The sequence below is a fragment of the Lemur catta genome, chromosome 1 (assembly GCF_020740605.2).
Source record: "Lemur catta isolate mLemCat1 chromosome 1, mLemCat1.pri, whole genome shotgun sequence".
Lineage (NCBI taxonomy): Eukaryota > Metazoa > Chordata > Mammalia > Primates > Lemuridae > Lemur > Lemur catta.
The window spans coordinates 164,470,795-164,492,373 of NC_059128.1; the positions used below are offsets into that span (position 1 = coordinate 164,470,795).

The 21,579-nt window shown below is 36.5% G+C and overlaps 1 protein-coding gene across 3 annotated transcripts in view; it reads right to left on the reverse strand.

The window, feature by feature from the left end:
* The window catches only part of PIK3R4 (phosphoinositide-3-kinase regulatory subunit 4), a 62,137-nt gene extending 41,562 nt beyond the window's left edge, over nt 1-20,575 (reverse strand). The window contains exons 1-7 of one of the 3 annotated variants that reach the window (XM_045538550.1): nt 20,464-20,571; nt 20,132-20,301; nt 18,202-18,975; nt 9,368-9,501; nt 6,722-7,304; nt 3,520-3,654; nt 1,666-1,887 (exon numbers count right to left, since the gene is read on the reverse strand). In XM_045538550.1, coding sequence (XP_045394506.1) covers nt 1,666-1,887; nt 3,520-3,654; nt 6,722-7,304; nt 9,368-9,501; nt 18,202-18,934 — 1,807 coding nt within the window. In that variant the 5' untranslated portion in view covers nt 18,935-18,975; nt 20,132-20,301; nt 20,464-20,571. Of the gene's footprint in view, nt 1-1,665; nt 1,888-3,519; nt 3,655-6,721; nt 7,305-9,367; nt 9,502-18,201; nt 18,976-20,089; nt 20,302-20,371 lie in introns of all 3 variants that reach the window. The other 2 variants (XM_045538536.1, XM_045538541.1) reach the window with 2 other exon arrangements.
* Between the last annotated feature and the right edge of the window lie 1,004 nt (nt 20,576-21,579).

The window sequence follows — 21,579 nt, forward strand, 5'->3', positions numbered from 1 at the left end:
GACAAAGGCATGTCACATATGATAAAAAAAAAGCTTCACAAATAAATGGGAAAGAAACAAAATGTTTAATAAATGTGTTGGGAAAACTGGTTACATTTCTGAGAAGAAAAAACTTCAGACTTCACCTTTCATCACGGCCCAAAATAAAGATCAATTAAACAGTTAGGTGTGAAAATAAGGCATTAAAAAGAGAAGAAAAAGAAGACAAGCACACAACAGATTATTAACCTAATTCTGGAATGGGAAAAGGCTTGATGTACAAAAGTGAAAAAAGAAAAATCACAAAGGTAAAGATCAAATAAACTGACTATATAAAAATTATTTTTAAAAAAGACATAAAAACAAATACCAAGTTAAAGAACAAACCAAGAAAATATATGTGTTCAAAATGATAAAAAAAAATTAAAGTCCTTAATGTATATATAAAAGGCTCAAAAAAACCAATAAGCATAAATAACTCTACCAGAAAAAATAGGTCAAAATAATGAATAAAAAATTCATAGAATTAAAAATATGAACAAGTAATCAACATGAGAAAGTTTTCCACTTGTTAAGCAAAGAAACATACATCAAAATAAGTTATCACTTTATCCTCCCAACCGGCAAAGACTAAATAAAGCCTATTTCATGTTAGAAGGGTATATGCAAAATGACATAATCTTTTTGAAAAGCTTATAAATGTGTCTAGGGTTTTAAAAATATATTTACATTCTTTAACCCAGCAATTAAAATTTTATATTTCTATCCTGAGAAAATAATCAGAAACTAGCAGTTACTTTCTTAGATTATTGAGAACCACAACCTAAAGCCTTACAGCTTTCTGATACCTCATGAGAAAGTCTATATACTAGCCAGGCTTTCCAATGTGTAGAACAGACTTTAAACCTTTTGGGTTAATAGACAAGCCGTTATAATCATGTGGGAAATGATAAAAGGGGTAAGTAGGTAATCATAATAACATGAATTTAGCATATATTTCATAACTGACCAAATCTAAAATTGAAAAGATCCGTGCATTCAGGGGGAAATGGAACAGTTATCATTCAAAAGAGAAAAATACTAAGTCCTGTATCAAATGTGACTTAACCCACTCATAATAAAGTCATGGGATAGGAGTCATGCAAATAAAATACAATTTGGGAAAGCTGTTCTTGCCCAAATTTTCAGTTTACATAAAGCAAAGCCTATAGTTTTCATTTTCTTTCCAACTAGATTGATTTTCAACCATAATTATATTTTAACTATTATTTTCTGAATCTAAAAGTGATAGACATTCACTTTTGTTTTATAAACAGTTGTTTATAAACATCATGTCACTGTTCCCTTTACACAACTGGATCATACTTTACAAGGATTTACAACCTACTTCAGTCACTTTAACAGTATTTCATGCTGTTTTCCAGGTCATTTTCTTTTAAAGTATAGTTTTTAATAACTACATGATATTCCTTCATATGGATATATCACAGGTTAACCAACCTCTTGATCAGCTAAAATACTTACATCATCCAAAAGCAGCATGAAAACAGACAGAAATACTAGGAACTCATTTAATTATTAATGAAATTTGATATTATCATCACCTATCCTTCAGATGGCATAGAAGTATTTGTTTGAGAGTAAATTTAAAATCTTAAAGATGAATTTAAAAAACAAAAAACATACCAACTATACTATCAAAAAAAGCTCCACGTAGATGCCAATCATTCTTATCATTTAAGAAAGTAATCATGTGAGACAGCAAAACGTCGTTGGCTTTCTGTCGTCCAAAGAATACACACAGCCGTGTTATTCCATTTTCCATTAAGGTCTGTTTTACAATATTTTCAGGGTCACTTAGCAAAGTTACAACTTTCTGCTGAACCATTTCATGTAAGGCTTGGAGCTCTTTAAAAAAATAACAACAAAAAAAAGAAAGACAGGATCAATTATTTCCCCATACATACAGTCCCAATCTTATTTCTTACTCCTCAGAGCAACAGAATAATTACACAAGCCACCAAAGAAAGTCTTTAGTCACTAAGTTTTTCCATTATTCAAATCTCTGAAGGATGGGAAACTGAAATATAAACTGAAGAAGATCCTAATAAGCAGATGCCACAAGCATGGTTACTATCTCACTAATTAAATAGCTCCATTTATGAGCTCAAGGAGAAAATTATAGGGAAATACCAGAAAGGAGATCATATTGCCCAGTAAGATCAACCTAATCAAGGACTTGAAAATATGGGACAGGTTCAGGGTATAATATGATGGTACTGAACAATACTTTTAGAAAGCATTTTTAAAGGTCAGTTTATTATATTTTAGAAAGCCAGAAAATAAACTGCAAGTCCTGCCAAGGCTTTCCTCAACTTAGCCACTGGCTTCTTCTCTCACCTTATATCCTTCTTCACCCTTCCCTTTTCATTTATTTATTTAGTTATCTGTCTTTCTCTTACAAAAAAGCAAACTTAAAAACATGGATCATTCTTGTCTTATTTACCACCATATCCCTAGTGCTGTGATTACAGCAGGCTCATAATTGCCTGATGCAGAGCTAATGTTTAACAATTAAATAAATGAGGGCAGAGACCACTGCCTAGCTACTGTCAAAGGAAAAGGTAAATGGTCCAATGTGCAAAATTATGTACTCACATTAAGAAAAACTTTAGAAGAACTTTAGATTAACTCTCCAAAAGTTCCAACATTTAACTTCATTACCTAAAAAGCTCCAATTACATGGTTACAGAATGTAGAACAATATTATTTTCCAAGTAATTCTATGAAAAAAAGCTAGGATTTCTTTTCTGATATATCCTCCTACAAGTTCAATATTATTCCACTGTATTCAATTCTAGATAATATATGCTGTCTAAAAATGTGCCATTCTAACAAGTAACAACCATTACAGCTGGTTTTTAACATAAAAATCTAAAAACTGTTAATATATTTCTCGTTTTTCTCAATTAGAAACATCTTGGAGCAGATTAAGTATGTTATTTTACTTCTAAACCTTTCACTCAACAAATGTTAACCAAAAACCTGCCAAGATTTATACAGATGCAAAGAAACCTAAGATAGGGAGGCTGACCATAATGAGATTACTATTACTTCTGTTCCTTTATGATAAAAGAAGGGAGGAGGTTGATATGTAAATGACAGATAATATCAAATAAAAACAACTTATGATTGAGATACTCAGAATATGCTCACATGAGGAGAAAAGGTTTAGATTCTTTAGCTATGATGTTTCTAATTTTTTTTATGAAAATTATATATTCAGCTAGCTTTACTGTTTATACAAATCAATTCTGGCTGAAAAACAATTCGGTTTAATATCTATGGTGACAAGCTTATCATTTTCCAGCTAGATAACTGTACGACACGTAGAACAATCAGACCCCAGGGACTCTTCCTATCTACTATAAATCTGGTATTCCTGCATTTCACATGAAAACTACAAATGATAGTTTTTATAAGGTAGCACTAGCAATTCATTCTAAATAATAAGAAGTCTGGAAGAGAAAATTATACAACCTGTGTCATAATTTCCATTTGGATGTGTAACTTCATCTATTTCTTCACTATTGGGGTCATTTTCCATATTGAGATTTTTTAGCTGTACTAATTCCAAGAATCTCAGAGCTGTTTCTGCCAGTAGAGCTATGTTTTCTATAAGATAAAAACAGAGAAAATTTATAACAATTACAATCTTAAATCTTTGTGATACTTATAACTTTTCCTCCTTAAGTCTTTGTACAAGTAATAGTCATAAAACTAAGGTGAAAAGTAGGACTTTCCATTTTAGCACTTAATCAGACATTATTAACTAATCTCATAATCTACAACTATCTCCAAACTGCTAGTTTTAATAATGAAATATAACCTTTTTTAAAAAAAATATAAAAATAACCCAAAATATAGCGCCCAAATCTACTGAAGCACAAAAAAAAAAAAAAAAGAGCTTAATCCTTCTACGGAGACTCACACTTTAAACAATCTCTTCACAAGTGAGAGATATTTATTAGACTAACAGAAACATTCATCCTAAAATAACAGATCAAGCTGGGCTTTGAAATCAGAGCTGGGTTCAAATCTCGACCTTGCCACTTACTAGCTGGCTGTTTAAACAATCTGAGTCTCAGTTTCTTCATGCATAAATGAGGAGTCACAGCTACCTCAAAAAGAAACCATTACTGATTGCTTTACAAGTGATACTCTGAAGTTAGTGGACCAAAGTGTGTCAGACTGCCACACTTTTGCAGTTGTCCTTATCTTCTCCTTTCCCCTTCTGATATTATTAAGACTGACACGCCTCACCACTGCAAAATATCTACTTCTAATTTCTGCTATCATATTTACTATCAATTCTGTATTTTTCTTATGCTTCATTCTTCCTTCCATTTTTATTTATTCCTGTGTCTATATCCTTCCTTGCCTCCTACTTCTGTGCTTCTTAACATATGATCATAAACTACAACTACACTCTTTTCTCTCTTAGCAATGAATAGCACTGAATACAAAATTGAACTACCTTAAAACTTAAAATAAGACTAATTTTTCCTTGCTTTTTAACATCTCTAAAATCAAAATGCACCTTACAGTAGTCAAGATCTCTGAGTCTATCAAATACAGTGATTCTCTTCCTTTGGGAGCCTCACCCTCCTTCCCTGCCAGGTTCAACATTGCTCTGAACAGAACAAAAACTTATCTCCACGTAAGCAAGATATTAATATCCTATAAAGCCTGGTCATCCTTTTAAAGATGGAAAAATTCTGGGCCATACCTTGATAATAAGCCAAAATTCTAGAAGACTATCCCCACTTTAAAGAATGTATATTAGGAAAAGTCTCTTGCTTTCCTGCACACCTCTAAAGTCTGAGTAGATCTATGTTTATTTCCCCATGCAAGTCCATGAGCCACAGCACACTTGAAAGTTCACTTTCAAGACACAACTCTATACCAGCATCTCTGAGATAAAAGAGAATACTGTAAAGGAAAAAAAATGTTGATTTTAAACGCTTATGATTACTGACATGTGTTTTAATTATATTAATATTTAGCCATACAAATTCAAAAAGACTTCTTGCTCTATTAAAAAAAAAAAAGCTGCTTTTTCATGTACTGGGCCATGAAGAAGGGACGCTGAGAGGTGCTGGCACTGACCCTGGGTTATCGTGAATTCTCACCATAAAGACCCAGGAGACCAAAGAAAAGCAGGATTGCTTCAAAACCAAGGTCTAGACCAGGAGCTTTGAGAACTGAGAATTAGGCAAGATACATTTGGGTTATGTTATTTAGCCTAACCAAAATTTCCTCACCAGTAAAATGAAGGTAATATAGCATATATTGCTCAAGGGTTGTTACAAGGGTTAGCTGCAAGAGCTTACAACTAACCCTTACAACAACCCAGAGCAGCATATGCCCTGACACATAGCAGGTTTTTCAATAAATAGCAGCTATTATTTTTATGCTACAGCTATTAGTAAATGAATGTCAATATGTTATTGTGGCACCTACACATCAGAACTGTACCTATTTAACACAATTGAGAACAGATTAATATACACTGGACCAAAAAGTAGGGTCATAAAATTCCAGTAAAGAAAGATACAGCTTGTTTTTAAAATCTACAGACTTTTATTTCACTTGATTTTATCTGGTTCAATTATTTGTATTTGTCAAGTGAGTTATAAATATGCTTTGTTAAAAATGATAAACTCTCATGTGCCTTCAGAAAATCCTGGATTTCTAAAGCCTGAAGTTTATGCATATATAGTTATGGAAACCAGAAACCATAAACAAACAGGCAGAGAGATAAGCATAAATAAAAATATATAGGTGGGGAAAATAAACACCTAATAACCACCAATCACTCTGTGGATATGCCTAGAGATAAGACCAGAGTGCAAGGACCATTTTTCACATGTTCCATTAAAATAATGACAGTAAATCATAAAATGAATGAACTAAGCAAGTTTCTTTCAAAAAAGTGACAATATTATCACCACATACATATTATGTACTATTTACAAAGACTTCAAAACAGAATCCCTGATTTCCATCAGATTACATTACAGAAACAAATTATGGAATTATACAAATGTTCCAGTGATACTTTCCATGCAGAAATAAGTTTTCAGAATTAATTTGAGGAACTAAAAGCATGAATCTGCATCACTTAATTTTATGAGTGAAAATGACAAGCAAAACACATAGGTGCGCATAACACACCCACCTCTATCACAAAGAAGCCACATATCCTAATCACTACAGTAACTGGAAAAAGGACCTTAAAATTGAGTAAGTTAATATGCTGGGTTCTTTCAATACCAAATTACCCAGAAAAATTAATCTTTTCAACAGCAATAGACTGTTGTATCCTAAAACTGACAAACAAGTGTATTTGTTCAGAGAAACTTTATAAAGGCCTGAAGACACTAGATCAGAAGCACATACTTGTAAACATTAGCCTTATTCCAATTTAAATGTAATATTCCCAGTAAAAACAAAAAATTCTGTATTATATACTTTTTCACTTGATAATTCTGATCATTTCAAAAATGAGGGAACACACAAAAGTTGATTCCCAGGAACAGATGAGCTATAAATATTATTAAAACATACACAAGGAGCAAAGTTCACACTTGGCATTCCCAAAGAAATCAGAAAAACAAAAGTATTATAGTGGCTAACTTAAAAAATATCTAAGTGACTACTATGATATTTGGATTCTTACCAGCATAGGCTAGTCTAACAATAGTAGCATCATCTTGGGCTAAGTGGGCTATGCCTGGCAGAATGTATTCCGGATAAATATTGACATCGTTGCGAGGAACCTCTTTGACCAGAGCAAGAACTTTGGTCAACGTCCTCAAGGCTTCAGCCCTCACTCTAGGAACAGAGTCATTGCTGAAATGCAAAAGATATGGAGTAATACGATCCAAAAGGATTTCTACACTTAATCTTGGGGACAAATGGAGAATAAGTTCCAAAGCAGCAAGTTTGGAATCACAGTACTTAAGGGTCTGTAGGCAGGATGTAATAACAGACACCAAGATAACCAGCCCATTTTCCTTAGGCTCGCCTTCTGCTTTTTCTGGCAGATCGTGCCCACAGAGATTGTGAATAATGTTGCCCAAATCCTTCCGTATAACCAGAATACGTTCATCTGCAGAAAGAAATGTTTCCTTGGCAAACTGGGCCATGTAGGGCTGAAGGAAAGTATAAAATATTTCAGGAAAGGCATTGCCACGTTGCTGCTTTAAGTAATCTTCTGCCTCTAAACGTTTATCTGGCTCACGGTGAATCATTTGAGTTACCTATACCAAGGGAAGAAAGGGAATAAAAACAGATTTGAGAACAGAAAATTAAACCAGATGAAAGCTACAAGGGCAATTTACACATGACTTACAGGATTTTCAAGGTAATTCTAACTATCCTCAATCTTTGCCTCACAAACTTCTTTTAGAACCTGACTACTAAATGATATGTGACTCTACCATCTTAGAAAGCAATAAGAAATTACACACAAATGTATTGCAGATGGCCCTGACACATAAAGAGGTTATACCCAGGTTCAGTATTCCTCATTTATTAAGACAGGGGAATAATATATTGCTGCCCATAACTCAAAGATTCTCATAAACTTTTCTGAGCAAAAAATACCACTGAGAATCTAAGGAAAACAATGGATCTCCTCCAGAGAAAAACGTATACAAATCAATTCTGCACACAAAATTACATACAATTCTGGAAGGAATCACAAAACTCCTGAAATCCATCTACATATCCCAGGTTAAGAGTTATAGTTTAGAACCTTACTGCTACAAGTGGGAAATCAGTAGCTTTAAGTTTTTAAAGCAATGCAAAAAAGATGTTAAATTCTGCAAACACTAAAAATGATATATCTAATTTCAATGTATCCTGTGTTTTCTAGTATCGTAGGGAAATATTTTTTTAAATATATAAAACATATTTCAATTTTTCCTGGATACTCGTAGTATATCAGTCATTATTTAAATATATAAAATATCAGGCTCACGCCTGTAATCCTAACACTCTGGGAGGCCGAGGCGGGTGGATCGCTCGAGGTCAGGAGTTCGAGACCAGCCTCAGCAAGAGCGAGACCCCGTCTCTACTAAAAATAGAAAGAAATTAGCTGGCCAACTAAAAAATATATAGGAAAAATTAGCCGGGCATGGTGGCGCATGCCTGTAGTCCCAGCTACTGGGGAGGCTGAGGCAGAAGGATTGCTTGAGCCCAGGAGTTTGAGGTTGCTGTGAGCTAGGTTGACGCCACAGCACTCACTCTAGCCAGAGCAACAAAGTGACACTCTGTCTCAAAAAAAAAAAAGAAAAAAAATCATAAAAATGTACCTAGTTGTTTGAGCTTTTTGTTTAATACTCTAAATAAGAACCTAGCATTGAACTTGGAGAGAATCAAATGTACAAGGAAAAATGAACTAGTAGAATTACTTTTAGATTTGCATTAACCCTTAAATATGAAACAGATTCAGTCCTTTCACAGTTAAGAAAATGCAGTCCTAAAAAGACATGAAATTACTTAGCCAAAATAACCTAACAAATAAGTGCCGCACCCAAAGACAGAACATCAGGTATGCCAACTCTTAACCCAGTGCACTGTTCACTAGACATGAGCTAAACTGGCTTCCTCTGAAGCATCTTATTTTTTAACATTTGCCATTTTTAAGAGAAATTAAAACATATTATATATTTCCCTACCTTCTTAAACAATATTCTAAATACACCATAATCTTTTCTATGGCTCAGAGTCATCATCATAAGCATCAGTTACTATATGACTGACTTAAAAAAGATGCCCTCAAACAGTACTGCAGATATATGGCTTAGGTGACCTCCCCCCATAGAATTCCTCACACCTGTTCTGCTACACTAACATGGGACTCTATAGCTTCCTTTCCAGCCTTCAGTCTGTATCAAGAGAGGTATACAAAGACACATACTTCTACATGAAATGCCCCTATATTGCGGTATTACATTTAAGTTGATGTTTCTCATCTCCTTCATTTTAGGTGTCTGTCTTCTTCATTTCTTATTAGCAAACTCTATCCAGGACAACCTCTCCAACCCCCAGGCACTTCCTTACCTACCTTCCAAATCTGTCCAAAGCAGAGCTGAAGATTTTAATGGGAAGGCAGATTTTTTTTAAGCCAAATGAGTTCTGTGACTGAGGAGGAGGAAAAAATAGTACATTTCTCCCTAACAAAATAACAATAGGCTGTCTATATTAGTTTATGGTGCTTTACTGCTTTGTTTCAAATTCATAGCAGTCCAGAAAGCTGACTACAGTGGAAACATAATCCAATTTAAAACTTTATAGATAATATTTGTAACATAGTTACCAGTTCTCTGATACTACGATCTTCAATTTTACTTAGCACTTGTTCAGGGAAAAAATGTCCATTTCTATAAGCCAACAGTTGAGAGAGATCAAACAATGGTACACCTTCTGTAAAAAGCTCAGCTATCACACAACCTGGAAAATAGCAGATATAATTGCATTAGAAAAGAGATGCAAGATATCATGCAATATAGATCAAGAATTCATAAAACCCAAAATGCAAAACCCCAAAGTAAATTAAAAATTTCAATGCAACATACAACTACTATCAAAAACATAGGGAAAATGTCTATTACCCGAACATCAGTTTCTAAAGTATAAAGTCAAAAAAAGGTTGACTCAATTTTTCTCCCTCTTAAAAAAATTAAATAAAATTACTTCCTAGTTCTATAAAGTATGGATTTATAGACACTGAGTTCATAACTACTAAGAAGTCACATTTGACAATTCATTTATTCAACATGAAACAAATAGTTATAAAGAGTGTACTATACAATAGGCCCAGTAAGTAGTACATAAAGCAGATAAAATCCCTGCCCTCATGAAGCTTTCTAAGAAGGAAGACAGTAAATAAACCAGTAAGCAAACATAAAATGCGAAGGGCTAAGAAGTGTGGCTGTAAGATCAGAGAAGGAAAGTGGAATAACTATCATTTTGCACTTACATAATTTTCAAACCAGAAATAAAAAAAGCATCTACATTCCCAAAGGGACAAAGCAATTTCACTGAGTCACTACGTGACTTGCATGTAACAAGTCTTAAAGATATCCTTAAATAGCTTCACCTCACAGCCTCAGCACTTGCTGGTCTCTCTGCTTAGAATGTTATTCCCCATGTGGCTTATTTCCACCTCCTTCAGATCCTGGAAGGCAGCTATGCTCACCACTATACCACCAACGCACTTTTCCTTCAGATCTTTAAATGCTCAAATGTTTACGTGCACATTCCCTTTTCTCTTTTCCCTTTCCCTACTGTTTTTCCCCCACAGCACCAACTTCCATAATTACATATTATGTACAGATGCTCTTCAACTTATGATGGGTTATATCTTGATAAACCAATCATAAGTTGAAAATATCTTAAATAGAAAATGCATTTAATAAACCTAACCTACTCAACTTCATAGTTTAGCCTAGCCTACCTTACACATGCTCAGAACACTTATATTAGCCTACAGTTTGGCAAAATCAACTAACACAAAGCCTATTTCATAATAATAAAGTGTTGAACATATCATGTAATTTATTGAATACTGTGCAGACTGGTTGTATAGGTACTCGAAAGCACAGTTTTTCCTGAATGTGTATTGCTTTTGTACCATGGTAAAGTTGAAAAATCATGAAATAAATTTGGAGATGATCTGTATTTGTTTCTTTATTGTCTATGTGGCCACTAGAATGCAAACTCCATGAGGAAGGGATTTTTCTCTATTTTGTTCATTGAAAAATCCCAGCAACTAAGTTCCTGACACATAACAAACTCTCAATAAATTTGTTAATTTCTATCTACATAATGACAAATCTTAAGGAACTTCAAACAACAGCTATTAAAAACACCATAAGCAACAAGGAAATAGAAGACCTGAACAACACTACAAACCAACTGTATCTAATAGACATCAACAGAACACTCCACCCAACAATAGCAAAATACAAATTATTCTCAAGTGTCCATGGAACACTCTCCAGATTAGACCTATGCTAGGCCATAAAACAAGCCTCATTAAGTTTTAAAAAACTGAGACCATACAAACTATGCCTTTCAAACCACAGTGGAATGAAACAGAAATAATTAACAAACGAAATCTTGAAAAATTCACAATTATATAGAAATTAAACAAGACAATCCTAAAATAACTAATGGATCAAAGGGAAATTTAAAAATAGTTCAAATGAAAATGAAAACACAACATATAAAAAATTCTAGGATGCAACTAAAGCAGTGTTTGGAGAAAATGTATAAACACATATGTTAAAAAAGAAGAGCTCAAAACAACAACCTTAAGACACAAGAAAAAGATAAGCAAACTAAAACCAAAGCAAGCAGAAGGATGGGAAAAATAAAATTAGAGCAGAAATTAACGAAATAGAGAATAAAAACACAATAGAAGCTATCAACAAAATCCAAAGTTGGTGCTGTGAAAAAAATCAATAAAATTAACAAACCTTTACTAAGAGGACAGGCAAGTCAAATTACTAAAATCAGTTATAGTAAGGGGACACTATTTCATTCCAAGCTTACAGGAATGAAAAGAATTATAAGGGGGCCGGGCGCGGTGGCTCACGCCTGTAATCCTAGCACACTGGGAGGCCGAGGCGGGTGGATTGCTCGAGGTCAGGAGTTTGAGACCAGCCTGAGCAAGAGCGAGACCCCGTCTCTACTAAAAAAAAATAGAAACAAATTAGGTGGCCAACTAAAATATATATAGAAAAAATTAGCCGGGCATGGTGGCACATGCCCATAGTCCCAGCTACTCGGGAGGCTGAGGCAGTAGGATTGCTTAAGCCCAGGAGTTTGAGGTTGCTGTGAGCTAGGCTGACGCCATGGCACTCACTCTAGCCAGGGCAACAAAGTGACACTCAGTCTCAAAAAAAGAAAAAGAATTATAAGGGAATTCTCTGAATCACTGTATGACAACAAATGGGATAAACTAAATGAAACACATTCCTAGAAATATAAATTACCAAACTGCCTGTAAAAAAAAAAAATGGAAAATCTGAATAAACCTATAATAGCTTGAATTAGTAATAAAAAATTTCCCAAAAAGTGCAAGCCCAGATGGCTTAACAGGTGAATTCTACTAAACATTAAAAGACTCAACACTCATTATTCACAAACTCTTCTTCCTGTCCCTCCCCCCATAAAACAGAAAAGGAGGGAAGACTCCCCATCTCATTCTGTGAAGCCAATATTACCCTGATAGCAAATCAGACAAAGACATCCCAAAAAACTACAGACCAATATCCCTGATAAATATAGACACAAAAATCCTCAAAAACTATTACCTAACTGGATCCAGGATTATATACCATGACCAAGTGAGATTTATTCCAGAAATGCAAGAAAGTTCTATATATGAAAATGAATCAATGAATATATCATATTAAATTAATGAGAGGAAACACATGATCAACTCAACAGACACAAAAAATACATCTATAAAACTCAACACTTTCATGATAAAAGCACTCAACAGATAAAGGGCATCTATGAAAATCCCATAGCTAATGTTATACTTAATGGTAAAAAACTGAATGCTTTCCCCCTAAGACCAGAAACAAAGATATTACTACTATTCCACATTGTACTAATGGTTACAGCAATCAACAAAATAAAAAAGAAAACACAGAATGAGAAAAAATATTTGCAAATCATGTCTCTGATAAGGGATTTATATCCAGAATACATAAAAGAACTCTTACATATCAATAATGAAAAGACAAAAAAAATCTAAAAAAGAACAAAGAATCTGAATAGATATTTCCCCAAAGAAAATATAGTAATGAGTCACTTAACAACAGGGATACATTTTGAGAAATGTGTCATTAGGAATTTCATTATTGTGTGGCCATCATAGTGTGTACTAACACAAACCTACTAGATGGTACACATCTAAGCTATATGGTATAGCTTATTGCTCCTAGGCTAGAAACCTTTACAGCATGTTACTGTACTAAACACTGTAGGTGACTGTAACACAATGTTAAGTAGTTGTATATCTAAACATAGAAAAGGTACAGTAAAAATATTGTATGAAAGATTAAAAAATGGTAATCCTGCACTTACCATGAATGGAGCCTGCAGGACTGGAAGTTCCTCTGGGTGAGTCAATGAGTGAGTAGTGAATGAATGTGAAGGCCTAGAACATCACTATATACTACTGTAGACTTGTTTACACTGTACACTTAAGCTACATTAAATTTATCAAGAAAATATTTTTCTTTCTTCAATAGTAAATTAAACTTAGCTTACTATATAACATTTTTACTTTATAAACTTTTGAATTTTTTGGTTTTTGTTTTTTTAAGAGATAAGGTCTCTTTCACTCTGTTGCCCAGGCTGGAGTACTGTGGCACGACCATAGCTCACTGCAGCCTCAAACTCCTGGGCTCAAGTGATCTGGCTAATTTTTTTTTTTTTTTAGAGATGGGGTCTCACTGTGTTGCCCAGGCTGGTCTTGAACTCCTGGCTTCAAGCGATCCTCTTGCCTCAGCCTCCCAAGTGGCTGGGATTACAGGCATGAGCCACAGCATTCAGCTCTTTAACTTTTTGACTCATTTGTAGTAACATAACACATATCTTAAAACACAAACACATTGTACATCTATACAAAAGTATTTTTTCTTTGTATACTTATTCATAAACTTTTTTAATATTTAAAAAAATCTTTTTTGTTTTTTGCCAAGTGCAGTGGCTTACACCTGTAATCCCAGGAAGCTGAGGCAGGAGGATCACTTGAGGTGAGGAGTTTAAGACCAGTCTGGGCAACAGAGAGAGACCACGATTCTAAAAATATTTTTAAAAATAAGCCAAGTGTGGTGTTGCATGCTTGTAGTCCCAGGTGCGTGGGCAGTTGAGACAGAAGGATCACCTGAGCCCAGGAATTCAAGGCTGCAGAGAGCTATGATTGTACCACTGCACTCTAGCCTACGCGAAAGAGCAAGACCCTGTCTCAAAATACAAAAAAAAAAAAAAAAAAATTTATTTTTTTTACTTTGCAAAACTTTCTTGTTAAAAACTAACAAACAAAAATACACATTAGCCTAGGACTACACAAGGTCAAGATCATCAAGACATCACTAGGTGATAGGAATTTTTCAGCTCCATTATAATCTCATGAGACCACAGTCGTATATGAGATCTGTCATTCACCATGATATCTTTATGCAGCACCTAACTGTATGTGAATTTACAGTAAGCACATTAAAAGATGATCAACATCATCAGTCATTAGGGAAATGCAAATTGAAACCACAATGAAATACCACTTCACACCCATTAGGACTGCTATAATTAAAAAGATAATAACAAGTGTCAATGAGGATGTGGAGGAATTGGAGCTCTCATACATTGCTGGTGGGAATCCTGCCTACTTCGAAAAATAGTTTGGCAATTTCTCAAAATGGTAAACATGAGTTACCAGAGGTACATTCCAAGACACTGAAACATGTCCACACAAAAATCTATACATGAATGTTCACAGCAGCATACTTCTGAATAGCCAAAAAGTAGAAACCACAATGTCCCTCAACTGATTGGATAAACAAAATGCAGTATATCCATATAATGAAACATTCAGCCATAAAAGAAATTAAGTATTAAGTATTATTTCAAGGCTCATCCATGGATGAGCCTTGAAAACATTATGCTAAGTGAAAGAAGCCAGTCACAAAAGGCCACACACTGTATGACAGCATTTATATAAAATATCCAGAATATTTCAAATCCCCAGAGATAGAAATAGATATAGCGATTGCTAAGAGTTATGGGGAAAGGGGATGGGGACTGAGTACTAACGGTTTTCTTTTTAGAATGATGAAGATGTTCTGGAATTAGTGATGGTTGCACAACTCTGTGAATCGGTTAACAACCACTGAACTGTATTGTATAAAAACGTCTATTTCATAGTATGTAAACTCTATCTCAATAAAGTTTATATATATATATATATATTTTTTTTTTTTTTTTTGAGACAGTCTCACACTGTTGCCTGGGCTTGAGTACAGTGGCATCATTATAGCTCACTGCAATCTCAAACTTCTGGGGTCAAGCAATCCTCCTGCTTCAGCCTCCCAAGTAGCTGGCCCACAGGCACACACCACCACACCTGGCTAATTTCTTAAATTTTTTTTTTTTTTTTGCAAAGACTGGGTCTTGCTACGTTGCTCAGATTGCTCTTGAACTCCTAGCCTCAAGTAATCCTCCCGCCTCAGCCTCCCCAAGTGCTAGGATTACAAGAATGAGACATCTCACCTGACGTGAAATTTTTTTTTTAAAAAGCACATATAGGCCAGCCACAGTGGCTCACGCCAGTAATCCCTAGTACTCTAGGAAGCTGAGGTGGGAGGATCGCTTGAAGTCAGGAGTTCAGGAGTTTGAGCAAAAAATAGAAAAATTAGCTGGGCATGGTGGCACGAGCCTGTAATCCTAGCTACTCAGGAGGCTGAGGCAGAAGAATCAGTTGAGCCCAGGAGTTTGAGGTTGTAGTGAGTCATGATGTCACCACTGCACTCTAGCTGGGGTGACACAGTGAGACCCTATCTCAAAAAAAAAAAAGTATATAAAGTATGCTATCTTTTGTGTAAGTGGGAGAATTTTAAAATATGCATGTATTATGTGTATACACACATACATATGTATGTACATGTGTGCATGCATGTGTGTATTTTCTTCCCTGTCTTTACAAAAAGAAACCCAAGAAGAATAAGTCAGAAAATGATAAAGTTTGTTACACACGAAGGTTGGGGGTAATGGGGTAGAAGGGAGTTAGTGTAGTTTTAACTTTGAAAAGCATGCTAACATTCTTCCCATTCAAAATATTAAATCATAAGTATGAGAAGAAAAATAAGTTGAAACCTAAAATAAGTGAACCTAAATGTATTTCAACTGAATACCATAACCACACTGAAGAGGGCAAAAATGAAAGAACAAACTAATCTATACAATTTATGAACACAATATCTGACTACATACATACCCTCATTCCTAGGTGGAAAGGAGACTGCAAACAAATCCTGACCTCTTTTTAGTATTATGGATGTTTATTGTAGCAATCTAGATGAAGCAATGCTGAAACCATCATAGGATTGAGCAAACGTGTTGATAATGTTGAAAGCCTGAGTGCTCACTGTGAAAGAAAGAACCTATAAATGGTAGAAAAAAGCAAAAAAAAAACCTCTGTGGGAACAGACTGGAATTAGAAGTATCAGTGTGAACTTACAACTTTGAAATATGCATACACATGTGTACACACAAGTATATGTGCATGTGTATATGTATGTAAGTATGTACGTGGGTATGTAAATCTGTGTGTATCACACAAAAACAAACACACATAAACATATTGCCTAGCTCTGTTTACTTGTAAGAGCCAATTAACAAAGACACTCTAATAGCAATGAACCCCAGATAGCCACTTTTAGTATCATTCATTACACACTAAAGAACTAGGGCTTCTTGAAGAAATGGATGGTTCCAGGACTGCAGCTGGGTAGGTACAGTATCTTATGACAGAAAGTAAGGAAATGCTTTTAAAAAAAAAAAATGATGAGGACTGTCATAAGGACACAGGAGTCAGCCTGAAGGGGCTCTCTCTAGCCAAATCTGAGACTATTTGGTGCACCAAAATAATAATTAAGTACAGCAATGAATATATACAACTGAAAAAAAATAGGCATTAATGAGTCCATACCAACAATAAATAAGTAAATGGGGGGAAAGAGAGAAGACCTGAGTACAGTAGAATGCTGAGGTGGGGAGGGGAGTGTTCATGACTTGATCTACCAATCAATTACAATCACAAAGTCCTAACAATTCTATCTAATTATCTCCTAAGCATTACCACTTCTCTCAACTCCTTCCAACTCTGCCACAACCTTAAGCCAGCCATAATCATTTCTTCCCTAAATTGTGGCAGTTTTCACCTTACTTGTTTTCCTATCTCCAGTATAGAGCCCCTGCAATCCACTCTCCATGTTACATTTAGGCCAGACCCTTTTTGATCTGGGCCTTGCTTACTCCATAACCTATATTCCAGATATACTAAACTACTTGAAGTGCCCAAATACTGTGGTCCCCAACCCCTGGGCCGTGGACTGGTAAAGGTCTGTGGCCTATTAGGAACTGGGCTGCACAGCAGGAGGTGAGCACAGGGTAAGCAAGTGAAGCTTCACCTGTATTTACAGCCACTCCCCACTGCTTACATCAATGCCTGAGCTCTACCTCCTGTCAGATCAGTCACTGTCTCCCACCACCCCCAGATGAGCCCATGTAGTTGCAGGAAAACAAGCTCAGGGCTCCCACTGATTCTGCATTATAATAAGTTGTATAATTATTTGATTACATACTACAATGTAATAATGATAGAACTAAAGTGCACAATAAATGTAATGCACTTGAATCATCCCAAAACCATCCCCCACAACTCCCCTGCTCCCCCCCCCCCCACCCTGTCTGGTCCATGGAAAAATCATCTTCCACGAAACCCGTCCCTGATGCCAAAAAGGTTGGGGACTGGTCTAATATATAAGTGCATCATGCTCTGGTCTTTAAGCCTTTGTATAAGCAACACTCTCAGCCTGAAACAAACTACACTACCAGAGTTAACTCCCAATCACCTTTAAGGTTTCGACTTAAACGTCATCCTTCTAAAAAAAGAGGCCTTTCCTGATCCAGCCTCTCAACTAATCATCATCATGGAGATTAAGTATCTATGTTTCCCTATAGTAGCACCCTATGCTTATCACCACCAGAGCAAACACTATACTGATATGTCCTTTTTCAGTAGCTATCATCACAGTAAAGTGGAAGCATCTTGAAAAGAGGGACATATATTATCCATCTATGTCCCCAGCACTGAGGACAGTGCCTGACACATACAATAGAAGGAAGTATTCAAGTATTTTTAAATGTTTGAGTAAAAAAACTGCTCTTTGCATTTTCTAGGCACTTAAACATGTCCAATGTAGGAATGCTGCACCTACCTGAAAGTGTATGAGGACATACCAAGAAACTAATTTTTCAACATCTGGTGACTTTAAAAAAAGCTACATTTCTATGTTTGACAGTTAAAATATAAACACGTTCCCCCTTAGCAAATCTGACCAACTCAAATACCTGCGGAAAAGATGTCCATTGCTCTCTTCAACTCTCCTCTTGTTCTCTGATTGCTATTTAAGTCTACAAGTGGAGTTGAAGGATCTCTCATATATTCTAACTCAGTGGTAAACATCCCACCATCAACAAAGCGTTCAGGAGCAATATAGCAAGTTCTCCTCCTTGAAGTGTCAAAGAAATAGTTGAAATCTGCTGGGTTGTCCTCTGGAAGATATGTGGGTTTAAAACTTGCAAAATCAGTTAGAAGAACCCAGTTCCAACTGGTGACCATCACATTCTCAGTCTTGATGTCCCCGTGACGAACTCCAGATTTGTGTGCTTGGTCCACAGCCGTCAGAATCTGGAAAGCAATCCAGCGCTTCTCAATGTTATTTAAGAATGGACGGGTACTGATGCGATCATAGAGGTTGTCTCGCACATATTGCCTAAAGAGCATAGCTGCTTTCTCAGAGGCTTTTTCTGCTGCTTTCTGGAAAGGCAGACAGTTCTGTGCAGAGTGAAGCCTAATTTTCAGTTCCTCCAGCTCTTGTTTATAGCTAGTTAAAGGCAAAGTAGGGTCCTGAATTGCAAAGACCTTGACAACCACCAGGCCTTCTCTGTGCTTTGCTCGAGCAACCTTAAAAAACCGAGTACTCCCCAGGCTTTTATCATATTCAAAGTCATGAATGTCTGAGAAATAACTCTCCACAGACAGGATCTGGGAAGGAGCAATACCAGCGAGCTGATTTCCCATAACGGCTAGTACCTCTAGGTCAATAAGTTAGGATATAACACCTATTTACAAAAAGAAAAAAGACAAGAAACAAACATGCAATATAAAACCATTATTTGGTCTCTTCCAAAAAGATGCACCTTATTTCTCTTCCACTGAGAGCATCGTACTCAGTCTTCTGGGCAGCCTCTAAATGTCATACACGTTTATCTAAAAAGACTCTGTTATTTTATCTAAGAAGATCTTGTTATTTTATCCAAAAAGATTGTGTTATTTCCCATCATCCTTTACAAGACCTTAACTATATTTAAATAGGCTCCTTAAACATTTAGCCAAAAATGTTAGAATGTGTGCTTCCTGATATTTAAATTTAAAATATTAACAAGCCTTTAGTGTATGTTCAGTACTATGCTTGGGGCTATGAGAGTCACAAAAGTACTATATGACAGTCTCTGTCCAAGAACCTGTAGCTTTTTTGGAGATAAGAAACAGACACACAGGTCGGGCGTGGTGGCTCACGCCTGTAATCCTAGCACTCTGGGAAGCTGAGGCAGGTGGATTGTTTTAGCTCAGGAGTTCGAGACCAGCCTGAACAAGAGCGAGACCCCGTCTCTACTAAAAATAGAAAGAAATTAGCTGGACAACTAAAAATACATATAGAAAAAATTAGCCAGGCATGGCGCATGCCTGTAATCCCAGCTACTGGGGAGGCTGAGGCAGAAGGATTGCTTGAGCCCAGGAGTTTGAGGTTGCTGTGAGCTAGGCTGACGCCATGGCATTCTAGCCCCGGCAACAGAATGAGGCTCTGTCTCAAAAAAAAAAAAAAAAAGAAAGAAAGAAACAGACACATTAAAAACTTAAAACTGACTAAGAATCACCTAATACAAATAGGTCATTGAATTCCTGAAAAAAGTCTGGCTAAGATTCAAAAAATCAGTTATCTCCTGGGCCCTTCCAGCCTTATTCCAGTGTGACCTCCCACCCAGCTAAAAAGAGACGCAAACTTCTCCCGTCTGCAACAACGATAGGAAGAAATCTTTTCAGAGATGTTAAAAAGAAAGAAGTAGACCAAAATACACACTTGCCAAATGCAGCCCAGGGTCCTGCTACCTCAGGTTTTGCAGGAAATAAAAGCCACACATGTACACACGGCCTTGCGCACACATAAACATTTACCCTAGGCCTCTGGAAAGTGTCAAAAATCGCCCAGTAGCTCACAATGAGGTCATGGTAGGCCCCTTCACGGTGGGGAGGAAAGCAGCTGGGAAGGTGTCTGTACGAGGGGTCTTCCTTCAACAGCAGGAGGTGCGTGTTGGGGGAGGGGCGCAGAAAAGTCCCAATCTCCAGGAGTCCCAGTGGTCCGCAGAGAATTGGGAACGCTCTTGGGGCTGCAACAGACAAAGTCACACTGAAGATATTCCACAGGTACCCAGAGAGTTGGCCCCTCCAGCCCCCTACCCTGTCCAGCCCTGGGAGCCACGCGTGCCTGGGCCTCGTCTTCCTTTCGCGCGGTTCGCTAAACCCTTCGGCGCCCTACTTGAGGGCCTCACCACCTGGAGGGAGGTGGAGCTCGGGAGAGGCGCGAAGACCGACAGTCCCAGAAAAACACTACTGCAGTCGCTGCAGCCACAGCAAACGCCGAACTACCGAGAAAGCCGCCAGTCTGACCTCACTTCCTGTCGCGGAGCGGAAGTGACGAAAAAGAGTGAGCCCCGCGGAAGAGCAAGAGTAAGAAGCTGGTTGCTAGGATACGAGGGAAGAGGGTGTGGCCTTGCTCCGAGAGACTAGAGGAAGAAAATAAGACGCTCAGAAAACGTTTTACTTCCCGCCCTGTTCATTCCCAAACGCTGAGGCTTCTGACATTCCCCAGAATCTGCTCACTCGTTCACTCCCAGTACGCCAGAATAGAATTCGTTAAGAGAACTCTTAGGTATATTTAGGAAAGTTGCTGTGTCCCAAGCTGAATTTTAAGGGCTTTATTGAGATACAATTTACAAACCAAAAAGTTCACCTGTTTAAAATTTACAAAGCAGTGGTTTTCCATGTATTTACAGAGTTCTGCAATCATCCCTATAATTGTAAACATTTTCATTACCCCAAAACGAAAACCTGAAACCATTAGCACTCACTCCACATTCTCCCCATTGCCCCCTCCACCTCCCAGGAAATCACTAATCTACTTTCTGTTTCTATAGACTTGCCTATTCTGGACATTTCATATATATGATATGCAATATGTGGTCTTTGTGACTGACTTTTTTCATTTCACATAATGTTTTTGAGGAGTATCCCTGTTGTAGTTTGTATAAGTACTTCGTTTCATTTTATTGCCAAATATTCAATTGTATGGACATATCATATTTTGTTTATCCATTAGTCACTTCATAGACATTTGGGTTGTTTTCACTTTTAGGTTATTCCAATGCTGCTATGAACATTCGTGTATAAGTCTTTGTGTTGCCATATGTTTTCATTTCTCTTGGGTGAATACCGAGGGATAAAATCGTGGGCTCATGTGGTAACTCTATGCTTAACACATTGAGAAACTGCCAAACTGTTTTCCGAAGTGCAGACACCATTTTACAGTCCCACTAGCAATACATGAGAGTTCCAATTTCTCCACGTCCTTGCTGACAATTATTATTATCTTTTTTATTATAGCCATC